The sequence below is a fragment of the Cucurbita moschata genome, unplaced genomic scaffold (genome assembly GCF_002738365.1).
Source record: "Cucurbita moschata cultivar Rifu unplaced genomic scaffold, Cmos_1.0 Cmo_Scf00066, whole genome shotgun sequence".
Taxonomy (NCBI): domain Eukaryota; kingdom Viridiplantae; phylum Streptophyta; class Magnoliopsida; order Cucurbitales; family Cucurbitaceae; genus Cucurbita; species Cucurbita moschata.
The window spans coordinates 157609-179050 of NW_019268582.1; the positions used below are offsets into that span (position 1 = coordinate 157609).

The window sequence follows — 21442 nt, forward strand, 5'->3', positions numbered from 1 at the left end:
AAAAAAAAAAAAAAAAAAAAAAAAAGGAAGAAAAAAAAAAAGGAGGAAGATCGATGAAGCAAAAATGAAACAAAGTTCTTGAGTTGAAGAAGAAAGCATATGGTTTTTTGGGGTACAAACTTCTGAGATTTGACTTCAATTAATTTTGTGAATGAATTGGAAGGAAGAGTTGTTGGGTTTGTTAAAATCACTGATCTATCTCGCCTTTCTCTTTCACTTGCAGGCATTCGATCTTTCGCACTTCGGATCCGCCGACCTCTTCGATCCTCTTTGTGTTCGTTACTTTGCTTGCAGACCCTCGTAGACAAGGTACCTTTCTTTCCCTCTCCCATTTCCGATTCGCCAATTGAATTGATTGCTATGGATTGATATGGGAACACTTGCTTCCGACTCCAATGATTACAATTCTGTGTATCAGTTTCTTCCTTGGGGCTAGATCTCTGTTCTTTTCACGCCACCTCCGATTTCATACTCCAATTTGACTTTCCCCGAATCAGAATTTACTGTTGTTGTTGTTGTTGTTGTTTCATTTTCTTTTTCTTCCAAATCTCTGTTCCCCACTGCAACTATTTTGCAAATTCCATTTACTTGTAAACAAGTCTTAGTTGCGTGTGGCCTTTTTGATTGTGCTTTCTCTCCATGTGCTAGCTCCTTTGAACTTTGGTTTCGTAAATTATTCTGTTTAGCTAAAAAAATCAGTCTGAACAATAACGAAAATGGAATCTGGGGGTTTTCTGGGTTGCATTTTCGTGTTCTTTATGTTTAAATGCGTTATGGCGCGGGTTAGCAGGTGTATGACTGTTTAGTATGATTTATGTTATGAGAGTCCTTATTTCCGTATCGGTTGGTAATTCATTGCGCTTTTTTTTTGAAGAATCGTTTTGATTTTCCTTTTTCTTTCTGGTTGGCTGCTGGCTGCTGGCTGCACAGGTCTGCGTCATGCTAGCATCCCATTAACTCAAAGAGTGTGAGAGTGCAATAGTAGAACCCATGGGGACTGAAAATCATGCTCAGCAGCATTTTCCTACTAGGCCTGTTGGCACACCTTTTGCTACCACTCAGACCGTGTCACCCTTTTCATCCTCTGGTCCTGTAGTTGGATCAGACGCCTCTCGTTTTAGACCTGCCTCTTCTGCTATGCCGACAAACACAATGCCTTTTCCTCCATCCTCTGGTCCTGCAGTTGGAGCAGGGAGCCCTGGGTTTAGACCTATGCAACCAAGTAGGTTCCTTGATCCATCTGTTCCACCACCATCAGCATCCAGTGTCCCAGCAACTGCTGGGCCTTTCCAGCGTTTCCCAGCTCCACAGTTTGTTTCACCAACTCAACCACCTCCTGCACGAATTCCACCAATGGGGCAACCCCCTGCTGCTTATGCATCGCCACCTCCAGTTTCTTTTCACCAGCAGACTCAGATTCCTTCAGTGCCTATGGGATCTCCTCCTCAAAACTTAGGCCCTCCTCCCACAAATGTTCCACAGCCTATGTTAGATCCATCTTTTCCATCAGCCAGGCCTAACTTTCACTCCTCTTTGCCTGGATATGTCCATAAGCAGCCCAATGCAGATTTACAATCCCAACAAATGCAACCTCCTTTGGTTAGTCACCAAGGGCAGTATATTCCTCCTTCAGCACCAGCTTCCCCTTTCCTTGGTCACCAAGGAGGTTATGTTTCTCCTCCTCAAGCTGTAGCCTCACAAGGTTTGCTGTCTACAGACCAAAAGCACTATCCAGGCACTGGGCCGCCCCTTAGCTCCATTCAAGGATTAGCTGAAGATTTCAACTCACTTTCTATTGGATCTGTTCCTGGATCAATTGATGCAGGAATTGATCCAAAAACACTTCCAAGGCCATTGAATGGTGATGAAGAGCCTAAATTGTTTTCCGAGATGTACCCAATGAACTGTGATCAGAGATATTTACGGCTTACAACCAGTGCTATTCCCAGTTCCCAGTCACTTGTCTCAAGGTGGCATCTACCTCTCGGAGCAATTGTTTGTCCACTTGCAGAAGCTCCAAGTGGGGTTAGTGTTTCTATGCTAGAAATAACTAATATTTTGATTTCTGTGCATGCTAAAGTTACCTTATTAAATTTCTTTTATTTTTCTCTAGGAAGAAGTGCCAGTTATCAATTTTGCTTCAACTGGTGTCATCCGCTGCAGAAGGTGTCGCACTTATATAAATCCATATGCCACATTCACAGATGCAGGAAGAAAGTGGCGCTGCAACATTTGTTCTTTGCTGAATGATGGTACGAAGGCTTATAATTCTCATGGCTCCTGGACACTAGAATTAGTAAATTTGACCTATTGTTATATGCAGTTACAGTTTCTTATTTGGAAGCCTAGTGCATAGGAGATATATTTTTTAAGAGCCAAAGTCACATCCTTTCTTTTGAATTTCAGCCATAGGCTGTGAGTTATATTGATTTTTCTTTTTATTTTCCCCTTCCTTTCTTGGACAAACAATTTAGTGTTACTGTAGAGCTTGAGTGTAACATTCACTTCATTTACTGCTTTTGTTTCCTTTGGAAGGTAGAATATTTACCTATTTGTATTATTTTTTTGGAACATGCCATTTCTTTTTGTATACAGCTATTTACCGTGTTGGCTTATATTGAATTATGTCGATTCCCTATTCAGTTCAGGGTGACTATTTTGCCCATTTGGATGCCACTGGCCGGAGAATTGATTTGGATCAGCGACCTGAGCTTACTAAGGGTAGTGTGGATTTTGTTGCTCCAACCGAGTATATGGTTCGGCCACCTATGCCTCCACTGTACTTTTTCCTTATAGATGCTTCTATAGCTGCAGTTAGAAGTGGGATGTTAGAGGTAAGTATTTCTATACGATTATTACTATTACTATTAGTTTTATTTTCCATGTTATTACTATTACTATTAGTTTTATTTTCCTCATCTCCCCTTATTGCAAGTATAAATTATCTTGCTTGCTTTTCATATTTAATATTAAGGAGGTACACGTGCCTTTTCTAATAGAGAAAGTCTAACTAAATATCTTGATACTAGATAATGATAAATCTAACCAAATCACCATATAGTAACCGTAAATCTAACTAAATCCCTAGTATCAATAGGTAACAGTAAATTTAACTTCTGACTATTAAATCCCTAGATACTCGTAAATCTAAATAAATCTAGGTAATAACACAGGAGTTCAATATTACATAAATATTTCTTAAATCAAGGTTATTCCTTCAATACCCCTCAAGTCTATCCTCTTTTAATGAGAATTTTTTTTACAATCTAAAAGAAATTATCATAATATGAAGTGAATGGTAGCTTTTAGGTTGACGTGGAAGGTTTCTTTGGTGTAAACTAAGTTTCTGAATATATTGAATGACAATCTGTCTATTGCCCTCCTAACAGTGGTATTTATACTCTGGTTATAACCAAGAAATCTAAACTAATATCTAGGGGTTTAGTTAGATTTATTTTTCTGTATTGTTACCTAATATCTATGCATTTAGCTAGTCTTTTTGTATTATAAAAGGCATATGTACCTCTGAAAATTAAGAAGAGATGTGAGTAAGATAATTTCCACTTGCAACAATAACTAACAAGCAACTAATGGTTCTAGAACTTATACTATACCATTCTTAACATTTTATTTTGGTTAACCAAAATTAATGCCCTCAAGGTGCACTCCAATTTTTTTTGAGAAGAACAAATTTCATTGATGAATGAAATAAAAGGAGCTCATGAAAACTTAAAAATATTAAGTGCATGGCCATTGCTTTGAGTGATATATCTTTGTAATACAAAGAATTGAAAAAGAATCAAAGTTGAAAGGGTAGTCACAAACGGGTGTTTATTCTTAGACCAATACAAAGAAATGAAAAAGAATAAAATCTAAGAAACTATCAAAATATTAAGCGCATGGCCATTGACTTGAGTGATATACTAGGCGTGTGGCTCCAACATGCGAGCCATTTGCTTCACTTAAGCTACACCTTTTTGTTACTTCACGCCTGAAGGAAATTAACAGACTCATCGTCTTTGTGTGCATCTTCAGCTTTGTAAACACTGACCAAAATCTATTTTTGTTGGGTGAAAATCTTTGAAAGAGATTACTATAATATGCTTAGACATTGAGTTGCTAGATTCTTTTGGGTTGATAAAAGAGAATCTTTTTCTCATAAAAAAAATGAAGAAGAATCTTCTTTATTATCATTTCTTATATAAGAATCTATTTTATGCGTCAATTTTGGTTATAATTGCATTTTAATCATGAAATTGCCTTGTTTTCCTTGCTGTTTGTTTTCTCCTGCCTGTTTTCTTTTCTCCTTCATTTTGTTACATGGTCTCCCCTTATTTGGCACTCTACCTTTGAACCAGTTCCTAGGATGGCCCATTATCTAGCCGTAGATATACCTTGTCTATGGTTGTGTCTCATATAGTAGGGTTATCTATGGTTGCTGCTAGTGCAGGCTTTGGGGGTGGAAGTTTGCTTGGATATCGGTTGGACATAGATTCTCTGCAATAAACCTCCTTTCATTTTCCTCTTTGAGTGGGTCATTGTGAGGTTAGCATTTGAAGGGGGGAACATTGCAGAATTCCTAGCGAGACTCAATACTCGGACTCGATTATTACAAGAAACGAGACCTTTCTTTGATTTAATGAAAAGAAATGAAATGTTAAAGGAGAGAACAACAAAAACTGAAAATGAGATAAAATAGAAATGAAATGTTAAAGGAGAAAAAAAAAAAAAAATGAAAATGAGATAAACTAACTATGGGATATGAAAGCACCGGATTAATTGAGTTTTCAGTAAATCCTTCTTTCAAACAAATACGGGTCTCCAATGCAGATTCAAAGGGCAAGGATGTTGCGATAAGATTTTCTTGTAGGAATGTGAAACAAAGCTCTTCCAATAGTTCTGAACTCCCAAAGTTATATCTATTTGGTCCTGTACTCTGAAATGTGAAACAAAGCACACATATTTTAATTCAATTGCAAAATTCACAAGAGATCCCTTTTAAGAGTAGTTTACCTTTTACGACTAATTTCTCTTTGTTGAGGATCAAGGAAGGAAGATTAACAAAGTAGCTCAAAGTCCTTTAGGAATTTGTCATAGAGTTGAATTGATTTGTCTTCCAGGATCGTTGGGTGAAGTAGTAAGAAATTATAGAGAAAGTGCAACAATTGAATGAACTTGGCCTTGAAGAAAGTGGTTGTGCCTTTAGTTTGAATCTTAAGTTGCGGAGGGTCTAAGACTTGAAAGAGCGACTATGAGAAAGCCTTATTCTTTGAGGTGGGTGGTGAACTTTAATTCAGCAAGTCCTTAGAGGGGTTTCTTTATACTTTCTTTTTTAATTCTATTTTCTGTCTTTTGTGTGCTTCACTCCAGAAAGATAGACATTTTTTGTGGGAAGGTTGGAGGTGGATGGGAGTTCACACTAGATGAGTTGGGATGTTATGTCTAAGGAGTTTAGAGAGGATGGGCTACGTATGGGGAATCTAGCAAATAGAAATTTAGCTTCCGTGGGCTAGTGGTTACAAAGCTTTTTTTAAAGCCTACTTTTCTTTTGTCTTGTATTGGCAACTTCATTTATTCTTAGAGGGACATGGATTTCACATTTGTTTTTTTCGAAGACTTTAATTTGCTTACCTCCTTAATCTCTGACTTGGTAGAAAAAACATTTGCCAACCGGTTACTGCATTTTTTTAAGGCCCAAGTTTTTTCTGGTAGAAGGTCATCATGAGCAAATATTGTTGTCAAATTGTAGTGGATCGGGAATGCGATTTCTGAAGGCACACACATTAATGAGTCCTCGGAAAGCCATTTTCTTTTGCCTTGTACTGGAAACTTCATTTAATTCTTATAGGGAAATGGGTCTTGCATATATCTTCATGAAGATTTTTGGACCGGATCTAATTCCCTTAGTCTTATTTCCTCACCTCGTTAATATCTCAATTTGTAGAAATGACATTTGTTGATTCCCTCATCTCTACAAGCTCCTCAATAAGTGGTTAAGGAAATATTTTCGATGCTTCTACATTTTGTCCAAGGAAAGAAAAAGAAGTGACGAAGATGAACCTCACTTCTATTTTGGTGGTTTCAAAATTGCGAGCCCACAACTCTTGGAAGGACATTCATAATGCTTTAGAGGTTATTTTCATTCCAAGATCTCTATTAATCCCTTCATGACAGATAAGACGTCCTCGAAATTGAGTGTTGATTTTTCTGAGTTTTTATGAGTTGGAGTTTGATGACAATTGGAGGCAAATTGAAAGATTTCACTTGAAAATTGAGAAATGGTGCCAAGAAGAACACCTCATCCAAAGCTTATTGAAGGGTATAGTGGCTGATTTTTTTTTGAATAATTTACCTTGAGCTTATAGGAAACGTTCTTATTTTGAAGCAATTGGTCATTTTGGAGGTTTGATCAATATCTCTTCCTAGAATCTTAATTTTATTGATTGTGATGTTAGGAAAAATATTTATGGTTTCATTCCAACTAAAATTGAGATAATAAGTTCAAGATTTTTTCTCTCTACTTCGGGGATATATATCCTTTAGATCCTCCCAGCACTCATTAAGTGGACTTGTCAATTCTTAATTTTACAAATTCAATGGATTTAAAGTGAACAAATCAAGCTATGATGGATGAAGGCTTTACTTTGCCATCAGACGACTTTATGGTAAAAAATGTTACGTTGAATTCTATTCCTTTGCATGATCAGTTGCATAAGTCAGATTATCTTTTTCTTCAAGATGACCGTTAGGTTATACAACATTTTAGAGATAATGCTTGGTCTTTTCAGCCGTCTATTCATATTCCATAATTTCCAAATCTACACTTCATGTCTTTAAAATGAAAAATAGACGTATCGAATTACTCTCTCCATTATACTCAGAAGCCTGCTCTGGTATCCCTGAAAGTTCAAAAGATTATTTCAGACATTTTGGAAGAAGCTTGTGTTCGGCTCCTCAATTCCTCTCCAAAGCTACAACAATCCTTTTCACAACCTCCTAAATCTTTTACTCTTTCAATGATCACCCCTCCAGGTTCAAATGTCACCTTAACCTAATTGTCTTGATGGTTGCCTGTCTTGTGAGTTTGTTATTTTTCAGGTTTGTTGAGCCTTGAAGTTTACCAATAAGATTAGAAATAACAGTTGTAGTTGGAGTTGAACCTTGAGTTTGCCATGGGAATTATTTTTTGGTTGTAGAGGGAGGCAAAACCGTATTTTGTCTCCAAGTGGGAGATTATTAGGATTGTGGAGACAAAATTGGTTGCACCAGCAAGGAAGCCCAAGAGCAAAGCGCAAGACGTTACGACACTTGACGGAAAATCCAGCATGCTTGCAGAACATTTTTGCTTGTTCAAAGTTTCAGCCCACCCATTTAAATGAGGCCCATTAGGTCTTACTGATCTAAGCATACGTATATGTATGTATGTTTTTGTGCGGCTGATGAGTTTTTGGAAGGTGGCTTTTTCTATTCTATTTTGGTTTATACAGTGAGTGTACGCTCGTGCTTTATGAGTGTGGCAGTGAGTTATTTTGCTAGAGAATGAGTGTTTCTCTTGTGGGAATGAAGGGTTTTGTTCTTTTTTGTTTATCCCAAGCCCAATAGATTTTGTTGGGCTATTGAGGGTTAGTTTGTAGCAGGAGTTTGAGGCTTCTTTGTAATCTTCAGATTCGAGTAGAATTTGCAGTTGTAGAATATTGGACGTAGTCTTGAGTTTGGGGTGAACAAGTGTTTTTGATGTCGTCTCCTTTTTCTCTATCTGTTTATTTATTTATTTTTGTGACTCTAACTTGTGGAAGTGGAGAATATTATAGTATTGTGGTTTTCTCCAATAATACTATTTTTTTGTGTTTCGTGTATTTTTCTCCCAACATTAAAGATATTACATGTCATCAGGGAGCCGGGAGGTTTGGAAGGCAAGTCAGTGCAGTGGCTAGCTTTGGATGTGTTATGCATTTGAAAGAGTTCTCCTTTAATTTAGCATAGAGTTAATTACATGATTACAGACCTTTGAGGGGTCTGTTCCTACGGAACACAATACAATGATAGCTTTTTTCCTCCAACTCCCATCATAATATACTCTTACCACCCGAACTACTCATTTCTTTTCTTAATGTTATTGACTGACTACTCATGCCTATCTTTTCTTAACATAGCTGACTTTCTTGTCTATGCATACGTTTCCTCCTATCAAAAAGTAACTTTTGTGATATTTTCAACATTGGAGCAATTTCTTGTTATTTTGTTTCTCTGGTTTGCTCCTCGTTGGGTGTACTTTCATTTCTCTTCATGAAAATTGGTTTCTTCTTATTTTTTAAAACCTCATCACGATCTTCCCAGAAGAAAGTGTTGCTAATACTCGTTGAGGGATTGCCAAACCATGAACTCATAATTTTCTGTTGTGTTAACTTTTTATTTCCTTTTGTAGGTTGTGGCACAAACAATTCGATCATGCCTGGACGAGCTGCCTGGTTCTACAAGAACACAAATAGGTTTTGCGACTTTTGACAGCACAATACATTTTTATAATATGAAGGTAGAAAATATAGGTTCCTATTGTATATTATACCCTAATTTGATACTTCATGCTAAATGTCCTGTTTCTTTCGCAGTCAACTTTGACTCAGCCTCAAATGATGGTGGTTTCCGATCTGGATGATGTATTTGTACCTTTGCCAGATGACCTCCTTGTCAACTTGTCTGAATCCAGAGCTGTGGTGGAATCATTCCTAGATAGCCTGCCGTCCATGTTTCAGGACAATGTGAATGTTGAATCTGCCTTCGGCCCAGCCCTTAAAGCAGCATTTATGGTCATGGTGTGTTATTTACACCTTTTTAATCAGTCACCACTATCAAATTTATATTCCATTACTTTTAAATGAACTTTGTTATTTCCTTGTCAATGAATTACAATGTACACATGTTAATAACTTTGTAAGTTCATCTATATTTTTTTAACAAGAATGAAACTTTCCATTGATAAAATGAAAAGAGACTAATACTCAGAAGATACAAACTCCACGATGATATAAACTCCACAAGGGAGTGGAAGCAAAAACCTAAAAATTCCAAAGATAAAAACAACCCATGGAAATTCATCTAAATTTAAATTGATGTATACTAAAGAGTTAGATATGACCATCGGTTTATCTTTTGATTCAACCCTCTTTGCAGAGCCAACTTGGTGGGAAGTTGTTAATTTTCCAAAGCACACTGCCATCTCTTGGTATTGGCCGCTTGAAGTTGCGTGGGGATGATCTTCGTGTTTATGGAACAGACAAAGAACATTTGCTAAGACTGCCGGAGGATCCGTTCTACAAACAAATGGCTGCTGAATTTACCAAGTTCCAAATTGGGGTCAATGTCTATACATTTAGTGACAAGTATACAGATATTGCTTCCTTGGGTATGCCTCAGGTTTATCATCTCCGGAGAATGTGTTTATGGTGACATGATTGAAATTGATTCTTAGGAATTGACTGGGGCTTGTCCTCCCAAATTCATTTTCCTTCAAAAGAGAAAAAGAAAAAAATAAGGAAAAAATGGCACGGGTTTACTATGATTGTTGGTGCTTTTTTTTTCCCCCTAATTAATTTACACATGCGATGAACATTTAAAAAATATATTTCTTTTCAGTTCCCAATAACTATTCTTCTTTGGTCTAGCTTTTAAAATCATTGTGGTTTGAGAGGATCTGATTGGCTTTTGGAACTTCCTATATAGCCATGATTCTTCTGTGAACAATGAAGAATATTGGTTTACACAATTATCCTGGTGCATTCAAATTTGTTATTTCAATCAGCATCTTGGGGAAACTGAAATTTTGCATCTACTTTTTATGTTTGCTGTCTTTCATTCAGGTTGAAACTAATTGCTTGTTGTTCCTTATTCATTTCTGTAATTTCAAATTTACTGCTTATTGATATAGTTCTGATGGCTATAATGACACTCCACACATTACCCATCTTTATATTTTTCCACACGACATATGAAAATATCGCTTGTGGTGCACTGAGGATTTACTTGTTATTTCTTTCTTGTATTTAGGGACTTTGGCAAAATATACTGGAGGTCAGGTGTATTATTATCCTGGCTTCCAATCTTCCATTCATGGGGAAAAGTTGAGACACGAGTTAGCAAGGGACTTGACCAGAGAAACTGCCTGGGAAGCTGTAATGCGTATAAGATGTGGAAAAGGTGATCTTTTCCTTTTAAGTTGGTACTCATGGAATGTTGTCTTCTTCACTCACATTATCAACACCTTTCTTCTCATTATTTTTGTTTGTTCTCCTAGGGATCCGCTTTACATCATTTCATGGAAATTTTATGTTAAGAAGCACCGATTTATTGGCACTTCCGGCTGTAGATTGTGATAAAGCATTTGCAATGCAAATTTCTTATGAGGAGACCTTATTAACTACTCAGACAGTGTACTTTCAAGTTGCCTTGTTGTATCCTTCGAGTGTAAAATGTTCGGGATAACACGCGCATCTATCATCTATCACTTCATCAAATAATTAACAGTCCTTAATTACCATCTGCTGTTTATCATATTATATTATGTTGAATATTATCTCTGCTCCGATTCTTGTGAAAATAAATAGAGAATTTCGCAAAGATGAGGATTGAAATAGCCTTCCCCATCCCTACCCCGCTCCGTGGACATCTCTAATGTTACACTTTACTTTAAAAAAATTCATCTTAAAGATAACAATTTTTCGATCCAAAATAACTAGTTGCACTTTGACCTTGATAGTAATCGCATAAAGTTTGTGAATGCATGAAACTTTGTTTTCACATGAAATTGCTTGTTTCTTTGTAATGTAGGCTTTTCCTAACACTTTGTTTTTTTATTTTCTCGAGTTCAATGAGGTTTCTGAGGTTGGTTCCTAGGTGAAGGCATGCAGAGTGAAAATTGACTTATTTTCTCTATTTCAAGGGTTATACCCATAAGTTTGTTCTTTGACAATAAAAAGATATACTGCATCTTGTGGAGAGAGACGTATTAGAGTGCACACAGCAGCAGCACCTGTGGTTACAGATTTGGGAGAGATGTACCGCCAGGCCGATGTTGGTGCCATTGTTTCCTTGTTTAGTAGGCTAGGTATGTGAGCACAAATTTCTATACATGGTCATGTGAGATTTTGATAACCTCAATTATTAAGATTTACCCTACGGTCACTTATTAATCTCTCATTCTAAATTCTTACTGAAACAACTTGCAGCAATTGAGAAAACACTGTCCCATAAGCTGGATGATGCTCGCACTTCAGTGCAACAAAGAATCGTTAAAGCCTTGAGAGAGTATCGTAACCTCTATGCTGTACAGCATCGATTGGGAGGCAGAATGATATATCCAGAGTCTCTCAAGTTCTTGCCTTTATATGGATTAGCATTGTGCAAATCAATACCTCTTCGAGGAGGTTATGCTGATGCTGCGCTTGATGAGCGATGTGCATTAGGCCTCACAATGATGATTCTTCCTGTTAAAAACCTATTGAAGCTTTTATATCCATCATTAATTCGACTTGATGAGTATCTACTGAAGGTGGTGAATCTTCCCTTTCTATTTTATATTCTCACTTCGTGAATCTTCAGAGTCTATGATATTTATTCTACTTTCATCTGCAGGCATCTCCTGCTCAGACTATTGACCTTAATAGCTTAGAGAAAAGGTTGCCGCTGAGTACTGATAGCTTAGATTCCAGAGGCCTGTACTTATATGACGACGGCTTTCGCTTTATTGTATGGTTTGGTAGAGTGCTTTCACCTGATGTGTCTATGAATTTACTTGGGGCAGACTTTGCAGCAGAACTTTCGAAGGTAATATAGTTCCTTTATAATTCAAATAAAAGAGTTCATACAGTCTTGTTTGAGTAATAATGTTTTTGGCCTGAATTTAAGCCCTAAATTAAATGATCTTATAATATTAGTAATGTTAGTAAGGGTTTTATTTCTTGAAATGCAGGTCATCCTTAGGGATCATGATAATGTAATGTCGAGAAAACTATTAGAGATGCTGGAGAAATTTAGAGAAAGTGAGGTTTCATACTATCAGCTATGTAATCTTGTCAGACAAGGTGAACAACCTAGAGAAGGCTTCCTCCTCCTAGCAAATCTTATTGAGGACCAAGTGGGTGGTACCAATGGTTATGTTGATTGGGTTCTACAAATACATCGCCAAGTTCAGCAAAATGCTTAATACAAGGTCAGGAATTTCTTACGCATTGTTTTTTTAAATCCTTGTTTCTATCCCCTGATTGTTTTATTTTATTTTTATCTAGAAACACATGGTGTGGTGAATAGTTATTTGAAATGAAAAATAATATCAAGTAAGACATGACTGTGCTCCCATTGAAATACTACATGACTGTGTCCCCAATTTTCCTGTCTCTTATAGCAAATCAACCACATATTTCCTTTGTGATATACGTACACTTTTTTTTTTTTTTTACTTCTGATTACTTCAATACCTTCTCAAGTCTTTATATCAAATGTTTCAAAATGTTATATTTTTACTCTTGACATTCGAGCTTAGTTTTAGTTTTAGTTTGGTCCCTAGGATCCCAAGTGTTACAATACTCTTGATTTCCAAGCTTATCGTTGAGTTCAGAGTTTAGTTTCCATTTAATCCCTAGGTGGTAAGATTTTACACTTTTTTGACCTTGAGTTTTTACTATTAATGCTTATTTTTGGTATTTTTTTTGGTATTTAAATTTAGCAAGCTCAAGTATAGAGGTAGTGAAACGTATATGAGGAAGAAGACAAGTGGAGTGGGTTGGTCTGAATGTATGGTCTCTGTGATCTTAGAACTCTCCAGGTTGAATACAAGAGATGGTTAAGTTTTTCTACTTCTAATACTGATCACCTCCTTTTCTTTTCTAACCCAAAACGAATTTGAAGAATAGGTGGAACTATTGCCCTTAGCTATTATCTGCTGTCTTTTCAAATTCTTCATCACTACATTCACCTAACTTCTACAAGATGGAGAAAGAAAGGGTTCGCCCGATAAAAGTCTACATTCATGGCCAATGATAGAAGATGTAATCACCGCAGAACCTATCCCAAGTGAAGTAAAAAGTGTTCTGCATAGTTATGTTGATATAATGCCAAATAGCTTGCCAAAGACATTACACCCTCATTGTGGCATCGATCACGAAATTGAGTTCCTACTTGGAGTTAAACCCCCAACGAAAAACGCATATTGGATGGCTCTATCAAAGTTAGCTGAATTGAGGAAGCAATTAGACGAGCTGTTGGCTACAGGGTTCATCTGTCCCACGAAGGCACCTTATGCCACCCTGTATTATTTCAGAAGAAGAAAGACAGGACACAAGTCTATGCATCGACTATAGAGCTTTAAAAAAGGTGACAGTATGGACCAAGTGTCTCTTGCTGATAATATATGATTTGTTTGACCAACTCTATGGGGTTAAATACTTAACGAAATTGGATTTATGATCAAGATACTACCAAGTGTGCATGGTTGAAGGAGATGAACTTATGAAAACTTGCGTAACGAGATATGGGACTTTTAAGTTTATGGTACTGGGTTTTGGCTTGACGAATGCCCCACTTACATTATGTTCGTGGATGAACCAGGTTTTTCATGAATACCTAGACCAATTCATTGTTGTGTACCTTGACGATATCGTTGTGTACCTCGACGATATCGTTGTGTACCTCGACGATATCGTTGTGTACCTCGACGATATCGTTGTGTACCTCGACGATATCGTTGTGTACAATGTCATGTTGGAGGAACATAAACAAACTTAGACTGAACATATTTGATTTTGAAGTTGGAAAGATCAAAGACTTGTTAGAAAGTATGAAGGGCCCGTCAAAATTCTTAAGAAGGTCGTGTCTACCTCTTATAGGGTGACATCACCCATATGGATGAAAATTCATCTAGTAATCTACTTGAGTAACTTAAAACCCTATCACTCCGATCCTGACGATGATAGTCACAATTCCATTGTTAGACTTGGGACTCGATTTGTAGCAAAATGACATCAAGGAGCAAAATGACATCAAGGAGGTTGAAGAGATTCTTGCCAATAGAATAAAAAAAAGTAAGAAGACTTGTATGGAGAGTTTGAGAATTCCTTATTAAATGGAAGAATCTTCCAACAGAAGAGACAAGTTTGGAGCACACTGAAGACTTGGTCAGTCACCATCCATATCATCGAGTTTGAGCGTAGTCAGTTGACAAGGACGTCAACCAATTAGATGGAGGATGTCATGGTCATGCTTCTCTAGGACGTGTTGTGTTTGGCTGCATGCTCATGTCATACCAAATCCCTCGAGTTCGAGCGTAGTTAGTTGACAAGGACGTCAACCAATTAAATGGAGGATGTCATGGTCATGCTTCTCTAGGACGTGTTGTGTTTGGCTGCATGCCCATGCCATACCAAATCCTTTTATCTAGTTTCCATTTTGTATTATTTTATTATTATAATTTCTTGTTGACATTTCGGTAAAATCACGTCTACTCCTACCAATTAGATGGAGGATGTCATGGTCAAAATGTACTATAGGGGACTAAGTAGTCATCAAATCTCCTACTAAGTGTTGTAATTTCTCTTCCCCACATATTTTCAATGCAATTGACATCTATAAGACTATCTTTCAAACTGTTTTCAATTATTTCCTCAGCCACATTCTATAAAACATTTTCTCTCAAAACGTGGCGCGAGGCTTGACTATAGGCCAAGAGGCCAAGATTGTACGCGAAATTCGATTTTTACACGGCTGACATGTTCACTAGGTTAGAACTAGTGTCATACAATCACTATCCCGTTACCAAAAGAGTGCGTGGGCACCATGGAAAGCTTTGTGATTCATCATGGACATTACTAGTTCTTAGGATCTAGCCTAGGCACTCGTATGCCCTCAGTTACATTGAGAAATCTAGTGAAATTGATATTCCGCTTTAATATCCTTAAAATTCCACAAGAGTTAGACCTACTTTTGCTACCGGAGGTAGTAAGTTGAAAGGCCTAGGGGTTCCATTGATGTGGAGCCATGTGTCACAAGCACATTGGCAGTGGGACAGTAATGGTACGACACTCGTTCTAACCCAGCGAACAAGTTAGTCATGTAAACATCAAACCTTGCAAACAATCTTGACGTATTGTCGAGCCTCAAGTCATGTTTTAAGTCATGTTTTAAGAGGAAATGTTTTATAAAACGTGAGTTAGGAAAGTATCTGAAAAAAGTTTGAAAGATAGCATGGTAGATGTCAATTGCATTGAAAACATGTGGATAAGAGAGATTACAACACTTGATCGGGGAGGTTTGATGACTACTTAATCTCTCTCTATAGTGCATTTTGAGACATTTCATATCTGATAGAAGTAGACATGATTTTGCTGAAATGTCATACACATAAATTATAATAATAAAATAATACAACATGAAAGCAAGATAAAAGGATTTGGCATGACATGGACATGCGACGACAGACAACACACTCTGGACAAGCATGACATCCTCCCTCACTTAATTGGTTGACATCTCTCTCAATCGACTATGCTTGAACTCCATGATGTGGATGATGGCTAATTCCAGATCTTTTGCGTGCTCCCAACTTATCTTTTGTAATGAGATTCTTCCATTTGACAATAAATTATCGAATTCGCCATACAAGTCTTTCTACTTTTTTTACTCTATTGACTAGAATCTCTGTGACCTCCTTAATGTCTTTTTGCTTCAGGATGATTCCAACTTTGATGATGAAATTATGACTATCATGGTCTTGATCAAGGTGATAGAATTTTAAGTTACTCACATGGATTACTAGATGCATTTTCATCCAGGTGGGTAATGCCACCCTATAGAAGGTAGATCCGACCTTCTCGAGAACTTTGACGAACTCTTCATTCTTCCTAATAAGTCTTTTGATCTTTCCGGCTACGAAACTGAATCTGTTCTAGTTTGAGTTCTTGGTCTCTAGCTCGAAACTCGAGAGGACGACACTTCTTATCCGCCCACTTCTTCATGCTTGGAACCTTTCCCTAAATAAGCTCAAACTATATATGTTGCTTGTTTCCATTCGATCGTGAAATTTTGGGTTTGTGGATTCTTCCCGACATATGGATAGTCCATAATGTGGGGTTGAAGAGACTTTAAGTGGCACAAGTATTCCTCAAGCAAACAATTAGATCTCTCTATTTGTCCATCGGTTTAGGGGTAGTAGCTTGTAGAGATATTCAAGGTTGTCTCTAAGAATTCAACTAACTCTTTCCAGAACGTTTTGATGAATCAGCTATCTCAGTCACAGACGATATTTGTTGGGATGCCCCGAATTTCACAATATGTATAAAGAACAGCTAAGCTGTCAACTCAACCTAACATTGTTTGGGTGTGGGTACAAAAGTGGCATGCTTCAAAAACCGATTTATGATGACCAAGATTGCTTCGTGTTCTCCTACCTTCAGAAGGCGTGTGATAAAATCCAATAATGCACTCTCCGTCTTGTTGGCACGGGTAGGATTCGGGGAGCCCCAACACCTTGGCCTTCTCAACTCCAAATTTGGAAGCCCCATATCTCGTCATGTAGGTTGTCTTGGGTTCGTCACTCTCAGTAATACATACTTGATAGTATCCCAATCGTCAGTCCAGCTTCGTAAAGTATTTGGCCCCCACAAAGCTGGTCAAACAAGTCGGATATAATTGGCAGGAGTACTTGTTATGTACTGTACCTTGTTTAAAGTTCTATAGTCAAGTGTCTCATATTTCTCTTTTGGAATAACACAGGGCCCCATATGATGCCTTCGCAGGATGGATGAACCATGTGGCCAACAACTTGTCTAATTAGCCGTATTACATCGACATAGTTTCGCAGGATGGATGAACCATGGGTAAAGTCTTAGCAAGCTATTTAGCCGCCATAATTTTGCATCGACTACAAGATGCATTGTGGGGTAATCTGAATAGGTTCCCATAGGTTTGAAGTATTATTTGACATCAAAGATGAAATTTTCAAGCTCCTTTGCATCCCTGTTCTTTTTTAAGGCTTTGAGTTTTGGGATCTTCAAATTGTTGAGCCCGACATGAGTTTGGCTCGGGGTTTGATTTTCCACAACCCGTGTGGCCAGGTTTAATCAGGTGTTTAGTTTAACCATCTCTATCATTGCCCTAAAATCTTCTGTTAACTCGTCGAAAGGTTTTAACATGGCCTTATGTGAACTATCTAGCTTTTTGACACGCTCTTCCGTATGTGCAACTGAGCTCTTGGAGCTACCTCTGCGTTCTGAACTACTCGGTCATGTAACTCTCTCTTCTAGAGAGTTAACCCTAAATATTAATAATTTGATTGGCAGCCCATCTAGGAAGATGCTCGTAGCGTCAATTCCACCATTTTTTTCATCCAGTTTTGCTACTCGGTCTTCTCGGAAGCGAACAGTGTAGGGAATTTCTTTGAAGAGCATCATTTCATATTCCATCTCAGTAAGTTGATTAACTTGCGAGCTAACGGCTTTGTCGTTGGCATCGTTTTGGTCTCAACGGGGCAAGGAGATAACTTAAATTTGATACTAGTTACAATCCTACTCTTTTGACTGTAGGATAATGAATGTTCAACACTTGTTCTAACTCAACTAACAAGTCAGCCGTGTAAAAATCAAACTTTACGGACAATCTTGAATTTGTGGTTTTTGGATTCATTTGTACCTTAGTGGCTGCTGATACTTTCCCATCACCTTGCTCAATTCTGTGTTGAATATAGATTAAAGTTTATCAACCTTTGTTTTCTGTTTCTAATGCAGAGTTCTTCAACTTATGATTTGGCATAAGAAGCGCGTTGTGTCGGAAACAATGCAAAATTTTACTCCTGGGACTCGGCTTCAACAACTGGCTGGCTGGCTCGCTCGCTCGCTCTGGGAAGCCACGGGGATTCAGCTGCTTCGTAAACTTGTTACCAGATACATAGATTTTGGTTTCTTCATAAATTTGTTAACAATAATTTAATTTTCCTGTTACCATTCATTATATATATAATAGGGATATCACACCAGATTTTATTTTACTTTATTTTTCTTAATATATTATCTCCTAGATTTGGGTTATTTGGGTTTTGTTTGGTTGAAGGAAGTTGTGTAACTTTACTGCACGGAATTTGCTCACTACCACCTAATCGTCACATGCTTTTATATTTTACAGCATTATCAGGTATTGTCGTTTTGAGTTTTGATGAATTCAATTCAATCAAATTGATTCGAAAATGGAAGTGTATGTAATATGTTACAATCGCCCTTTTCAAGCATGACCGTGACACAATGTAATCAAATCAACGATATCTTAATTAAATCTTAATTAATACGATATATGTATATTTTTTTAATAATAAAGAAAGTGATTTGTGAATTGCATTGCTGGGCTCAGCTTTTGAGTGTCACCAGCACATTATACACAATAAACTAAGAACCCCTCTTTCCTTCTTCTCTCCTTCCTTCTCCCTCTCCTTCTCCTTCTCCCTCTCCTTCTCCCTCCCAACGCAAATCCCAAAACGGAAAAAACTCATTTTCTCGCACATCTCACCCTTTCCATTTTCACCCTCCAACCCCAACCCCCTCTGTTCTCTCCTTCATGTCTCCTAATTTTGGATTCCATCGGTAATGCCTTTCTTCTTCTTCTGATTCCCTTTCTTTTTCTTTTTCTTTTTTTTTCTTTTCGAAATTTCTCTGGTGTTCTTCTTCCGATGCGATGGGTGTGGGTGTTCTTCATCTGGATCCTGCTGTTCTTAGGGGTAGGATCATTTCGTGGATCACCCACTTCTTCGTCTTCTTTTTCCTATGCTTTTCTCTTCTTTTGTTGTCCGATGATTTTTGCAGGTTCCGACGCAATTGGTGGGTTAATTATCTAATGTTTTATGTTGTATTTGCTTTCTTTTTTACCTCGACTCTTAGGTTACGAGTACTATTTCTCTAAATATTCTGGTTTTTCCTCCCATCGCTGTATATGTTGACCTATGATTATTTTTGAACTCTGATCACATTTTGTTTCTTGTGATGATTGCTTGAGAATGTTCTTTTACCGGTTTGAGATGTTTTCGATGAAAAATAGTTTGAGCCGAAGCTCTATGTAGAAGCGAGTGAATAATAGATATGAACGAACACCTTTTGGGTCATTGGTTTCATTTTCTGCAAAACGGTCAATGGATATAAAATCAGAAACAGTCTTATGATTTCTATGGCCTTTTTTGTGGAATCATATGTCCGAGTTAACATAGGGTTTTTCTTCTGAGTCCTAGGAGCTGAGAACTTCCTGGAGAATGCAATGGGGTGAATTAAGTCAAAATCATAGTGGAGTGAGAATTATTCTTCCAAGACAGGGTTAAATAGTTGATGCAGATCATATTAATATTTCACGAATTATGAAGAAGGGATTGAGTAATGTGGTAGACGTTATGGAATGAAGATATACGATTATCTTATTTTATTTGATATGAACAGGTGAATGGTTAGTTTTATAAGGATCATTCACTGAAGAAAGGTCGTGACAATTTCAAGAAATGGGCTCAATGGGTGTTGTTTCTACTTCAAGTTTGAGAGAACCAGCTGGTCATAACAACGTTGGTGTGGATAGGTTACCTGAGGAGTTGAATGACATGAAAATTAGAGACGACAAGGTACACATGCATCTTTTGATGCCCTTATTTTCCATTTGTAATATCCTTATCATTGATATGAATTAGCTTTGTTCTTGTCCGTTTCTATGAGTTCTCATGAGATGAAACAATTGCTTAGGAAGTGGAAGCAACTGTTGTAGATGGCAATGGGACAGAGACAGGCCATATTATTGTGACGACAATTGGTGGTAGAAATGGCTACCCAAAGCAGGCATGAAATGCATAATCTTAAATTAGTCCTTTTCTCACATTCATTTTATAAGCATGAGTGCACTTGTCCAAGTAGGTTGTCGAACATTCGCTAGTGTGAAATTTCTCATAGATTTATTTCTTGTTTGCTATGCCCCTAATGGTATTTGGTATTAATATGCAGACAATCAGCTATATGGCAGAGCGTGCTGTTGGGCATGGATCATTTGGAGTCGTGTTTCAAGTAATGTTTGAAAATTTTTTCCAACTGATGGCAACTTTTTACATTTTCATGTTCTTTTATCCCTTAAAAGTTACTTTTTCAGTTCTTTTTTTTTTTTTTTTTCCAGATATTGGGGATGTGTGTGTACTTTGTTTGTGCCTTTCTCATTTTCCATATCTTGTTTAGGCAAAGTGCTTAGAGACTGGGGAAACTGTGGCTATAAAGAAGGTTCTCCAAGATAAAAGATACAAGAACCGGGAACTGCAAACTATGCGGCTTCTTGACCATCCAAATGTTGTTGCATTAAAGCATTGTTTCTTCTCAACCACCGAAAAGGATGAACTGTATCTCAACCTTGTTCTTGAGTATGTCCCAGAAACAGTTCATAGGGTGATAAAGCACTACAACAAGTTGAACCAAAGGATGCCAGTGATCTATGTAAAACTTTACATGTACCAGGTATAGTTCTTCTGAATATCTTTTCAAGAAACGTAACATCAGCCAGTTGGTTAATGATACTTTAGGACTACTTCAGGTGGATAAAGATGGTGTTACTCATTAGCAATGTACAGTGGTTAAATTTGGTTTGGTTTTTTTTACCAAATCATTACAATTTATTTGGAGTTGACTCCTTGGACCAAACCAATTGGTTTGTTTGGTTTGGTTTGGTTTTCTGTGTATTTGTAATTTTCAATCAATCATTCTTAGACGCCTTCTATTTTATTTTGACAAATGCAGTATACAGAAAGTCTTAGTTAAAAGTACAAATCAATTTAGTTAACCAATCTTTCTGAAAATATTGTAATTTTAACCAATAATTATTTGCATTAATAAGTATTTAAACACTTAGATTTATTGATTTTTTATTTCGCTTTGATGCAAGTATTTAAACACTTAGATTTGTAGTTCTTCCAATCTATTTGGTTTGGTTTGGGCTATTGCGTTCTTTTGGTTTTTGTGCTTCTATTACTCGGTACTCATTAGTTTTTCTTATGTTTCTCTTTTTTTTTTCTTTTTTTTTTCCTACTGAAGTTATTCAGTTTTCCGTTGTTTCAGAAAGTCATAGTGGATGGTTCTATAGTTTTATATATATCTCTCTAAATGGTATTCTCGCAGATCTTTAGAGCATTGTCATATATCCATCGTTGTATTGGGGTGTGCCACCGGGATATTAAACCTCAAAATCTTTTGGTAAGCTGAAAAAAAACAAGAATTCTGGTCCTCATTAGTTTCTCTTGATATCTACATGTAATTTGTTTCTTCGTTCTATCAATTTATGCAGGTGAACCCGCATACCCACCAGGTTAAACTATGTGATTTTGGGAGTGCAAAAGTCTTGGTGTGTGATTTCTTCTTTTTCTTGAAATAAAAGATCAGTTGGCCGATTGTTGTCTGACTGA

General features: G+C 37.1%; 2 protein-coding genes and 1 long non-coding RNA gene across 6 annotated transcripts in view; 2 read left to right on the top strand and 1 right to left on the bottom strand.

The window, feature by feature from the left end:
- The first annotated feature begins 23 nt into the window (after window positions 1-23).
- Window positions 24-18028, top strand: LOC111437765 (protein transport protein Sec24-like At3g07100). Of its 2 annotated transcripts, XR_002709487.1 has the most exons (16): window positions 24-112; window positions 224-309; window positions 931-2025; window positions 2114-2252; window positions 2644-2834; window positions 8426-8533; window positions 8610-8813; window positions 9172-9403; window positions 10045-10194; window positions 10292-10448; window positions 10974-11101; window positions 11223-11545; window positions 11629-11820; window positions 11966-12205; window positions 16782-16862; window positions 17769-18028. XR_002709487.1 is itself a non-coding variant. In XM_023075832.1 (15 exons), exons 3-14 carry the CDS (start codon window positions 991-993, stop codon window positions 12197-12199), a joined length of 3093 nt encoding a protein of 1030 aa, XP_022931600.1. In that variant the 5' UTR covers window positions 24-112; window positions 224-309; window positions 931-990; the 3' UTR covers window positions 12200-12205; window positions 17769-18028. The 2 variants fall into 2 exon arrangements, 1 of the variants encoding a protein (XP_022931600.1); XM_023075832.1 differs by lacking the exon at window positions 16782-16862.
- Window positions 12436-14547, bottom strand: LOC111437766. Its single transcript, XR_002709488.1, has 2 exons — window positions 13744-14547; window positions 12436-13659 (listed from the first exon to the last, which is right to left on the bottom strand). It is a non-coding gene; the product is annotated as an uncharacterized LOC111437766 (long non-coding RNA).
- A 369-nt stretch (window positions 18029-18397) lies between the features above and the next one.
- The window catches only part of LOC111437759 (shaggy-related protein kinase gamma), a 6850-nt gene continuing 3805 nt past the window's right edge, over window positions 18398-21442 (top strand). For 2 of the 3 annotated variants that reach the window (XR_002709485.1, XM_023075819.1), the window contains exons 1-7: window positions 18398-18614; window positions 19455-19630; window positions 19749-19841; window positions 20004-20063; window positions 20229-20501; window positions 21159-21233; window positions 21325-21381. Coding sequence is in view for 2 of the 3 variants with exons in the window: in XM_023075819.1 (XP_022931587.1) it covers window positions 19514-19630; window positions 19749-19841; window positions 20004-20063; window positions 20229-20501; window positions 21159-21233; window positions 21325-21381 (675 nt within the window). In the remaining variant the exon portion in view is untranslated. The other variant, XM_023075820.1, reaches the window with a different exon arrangement.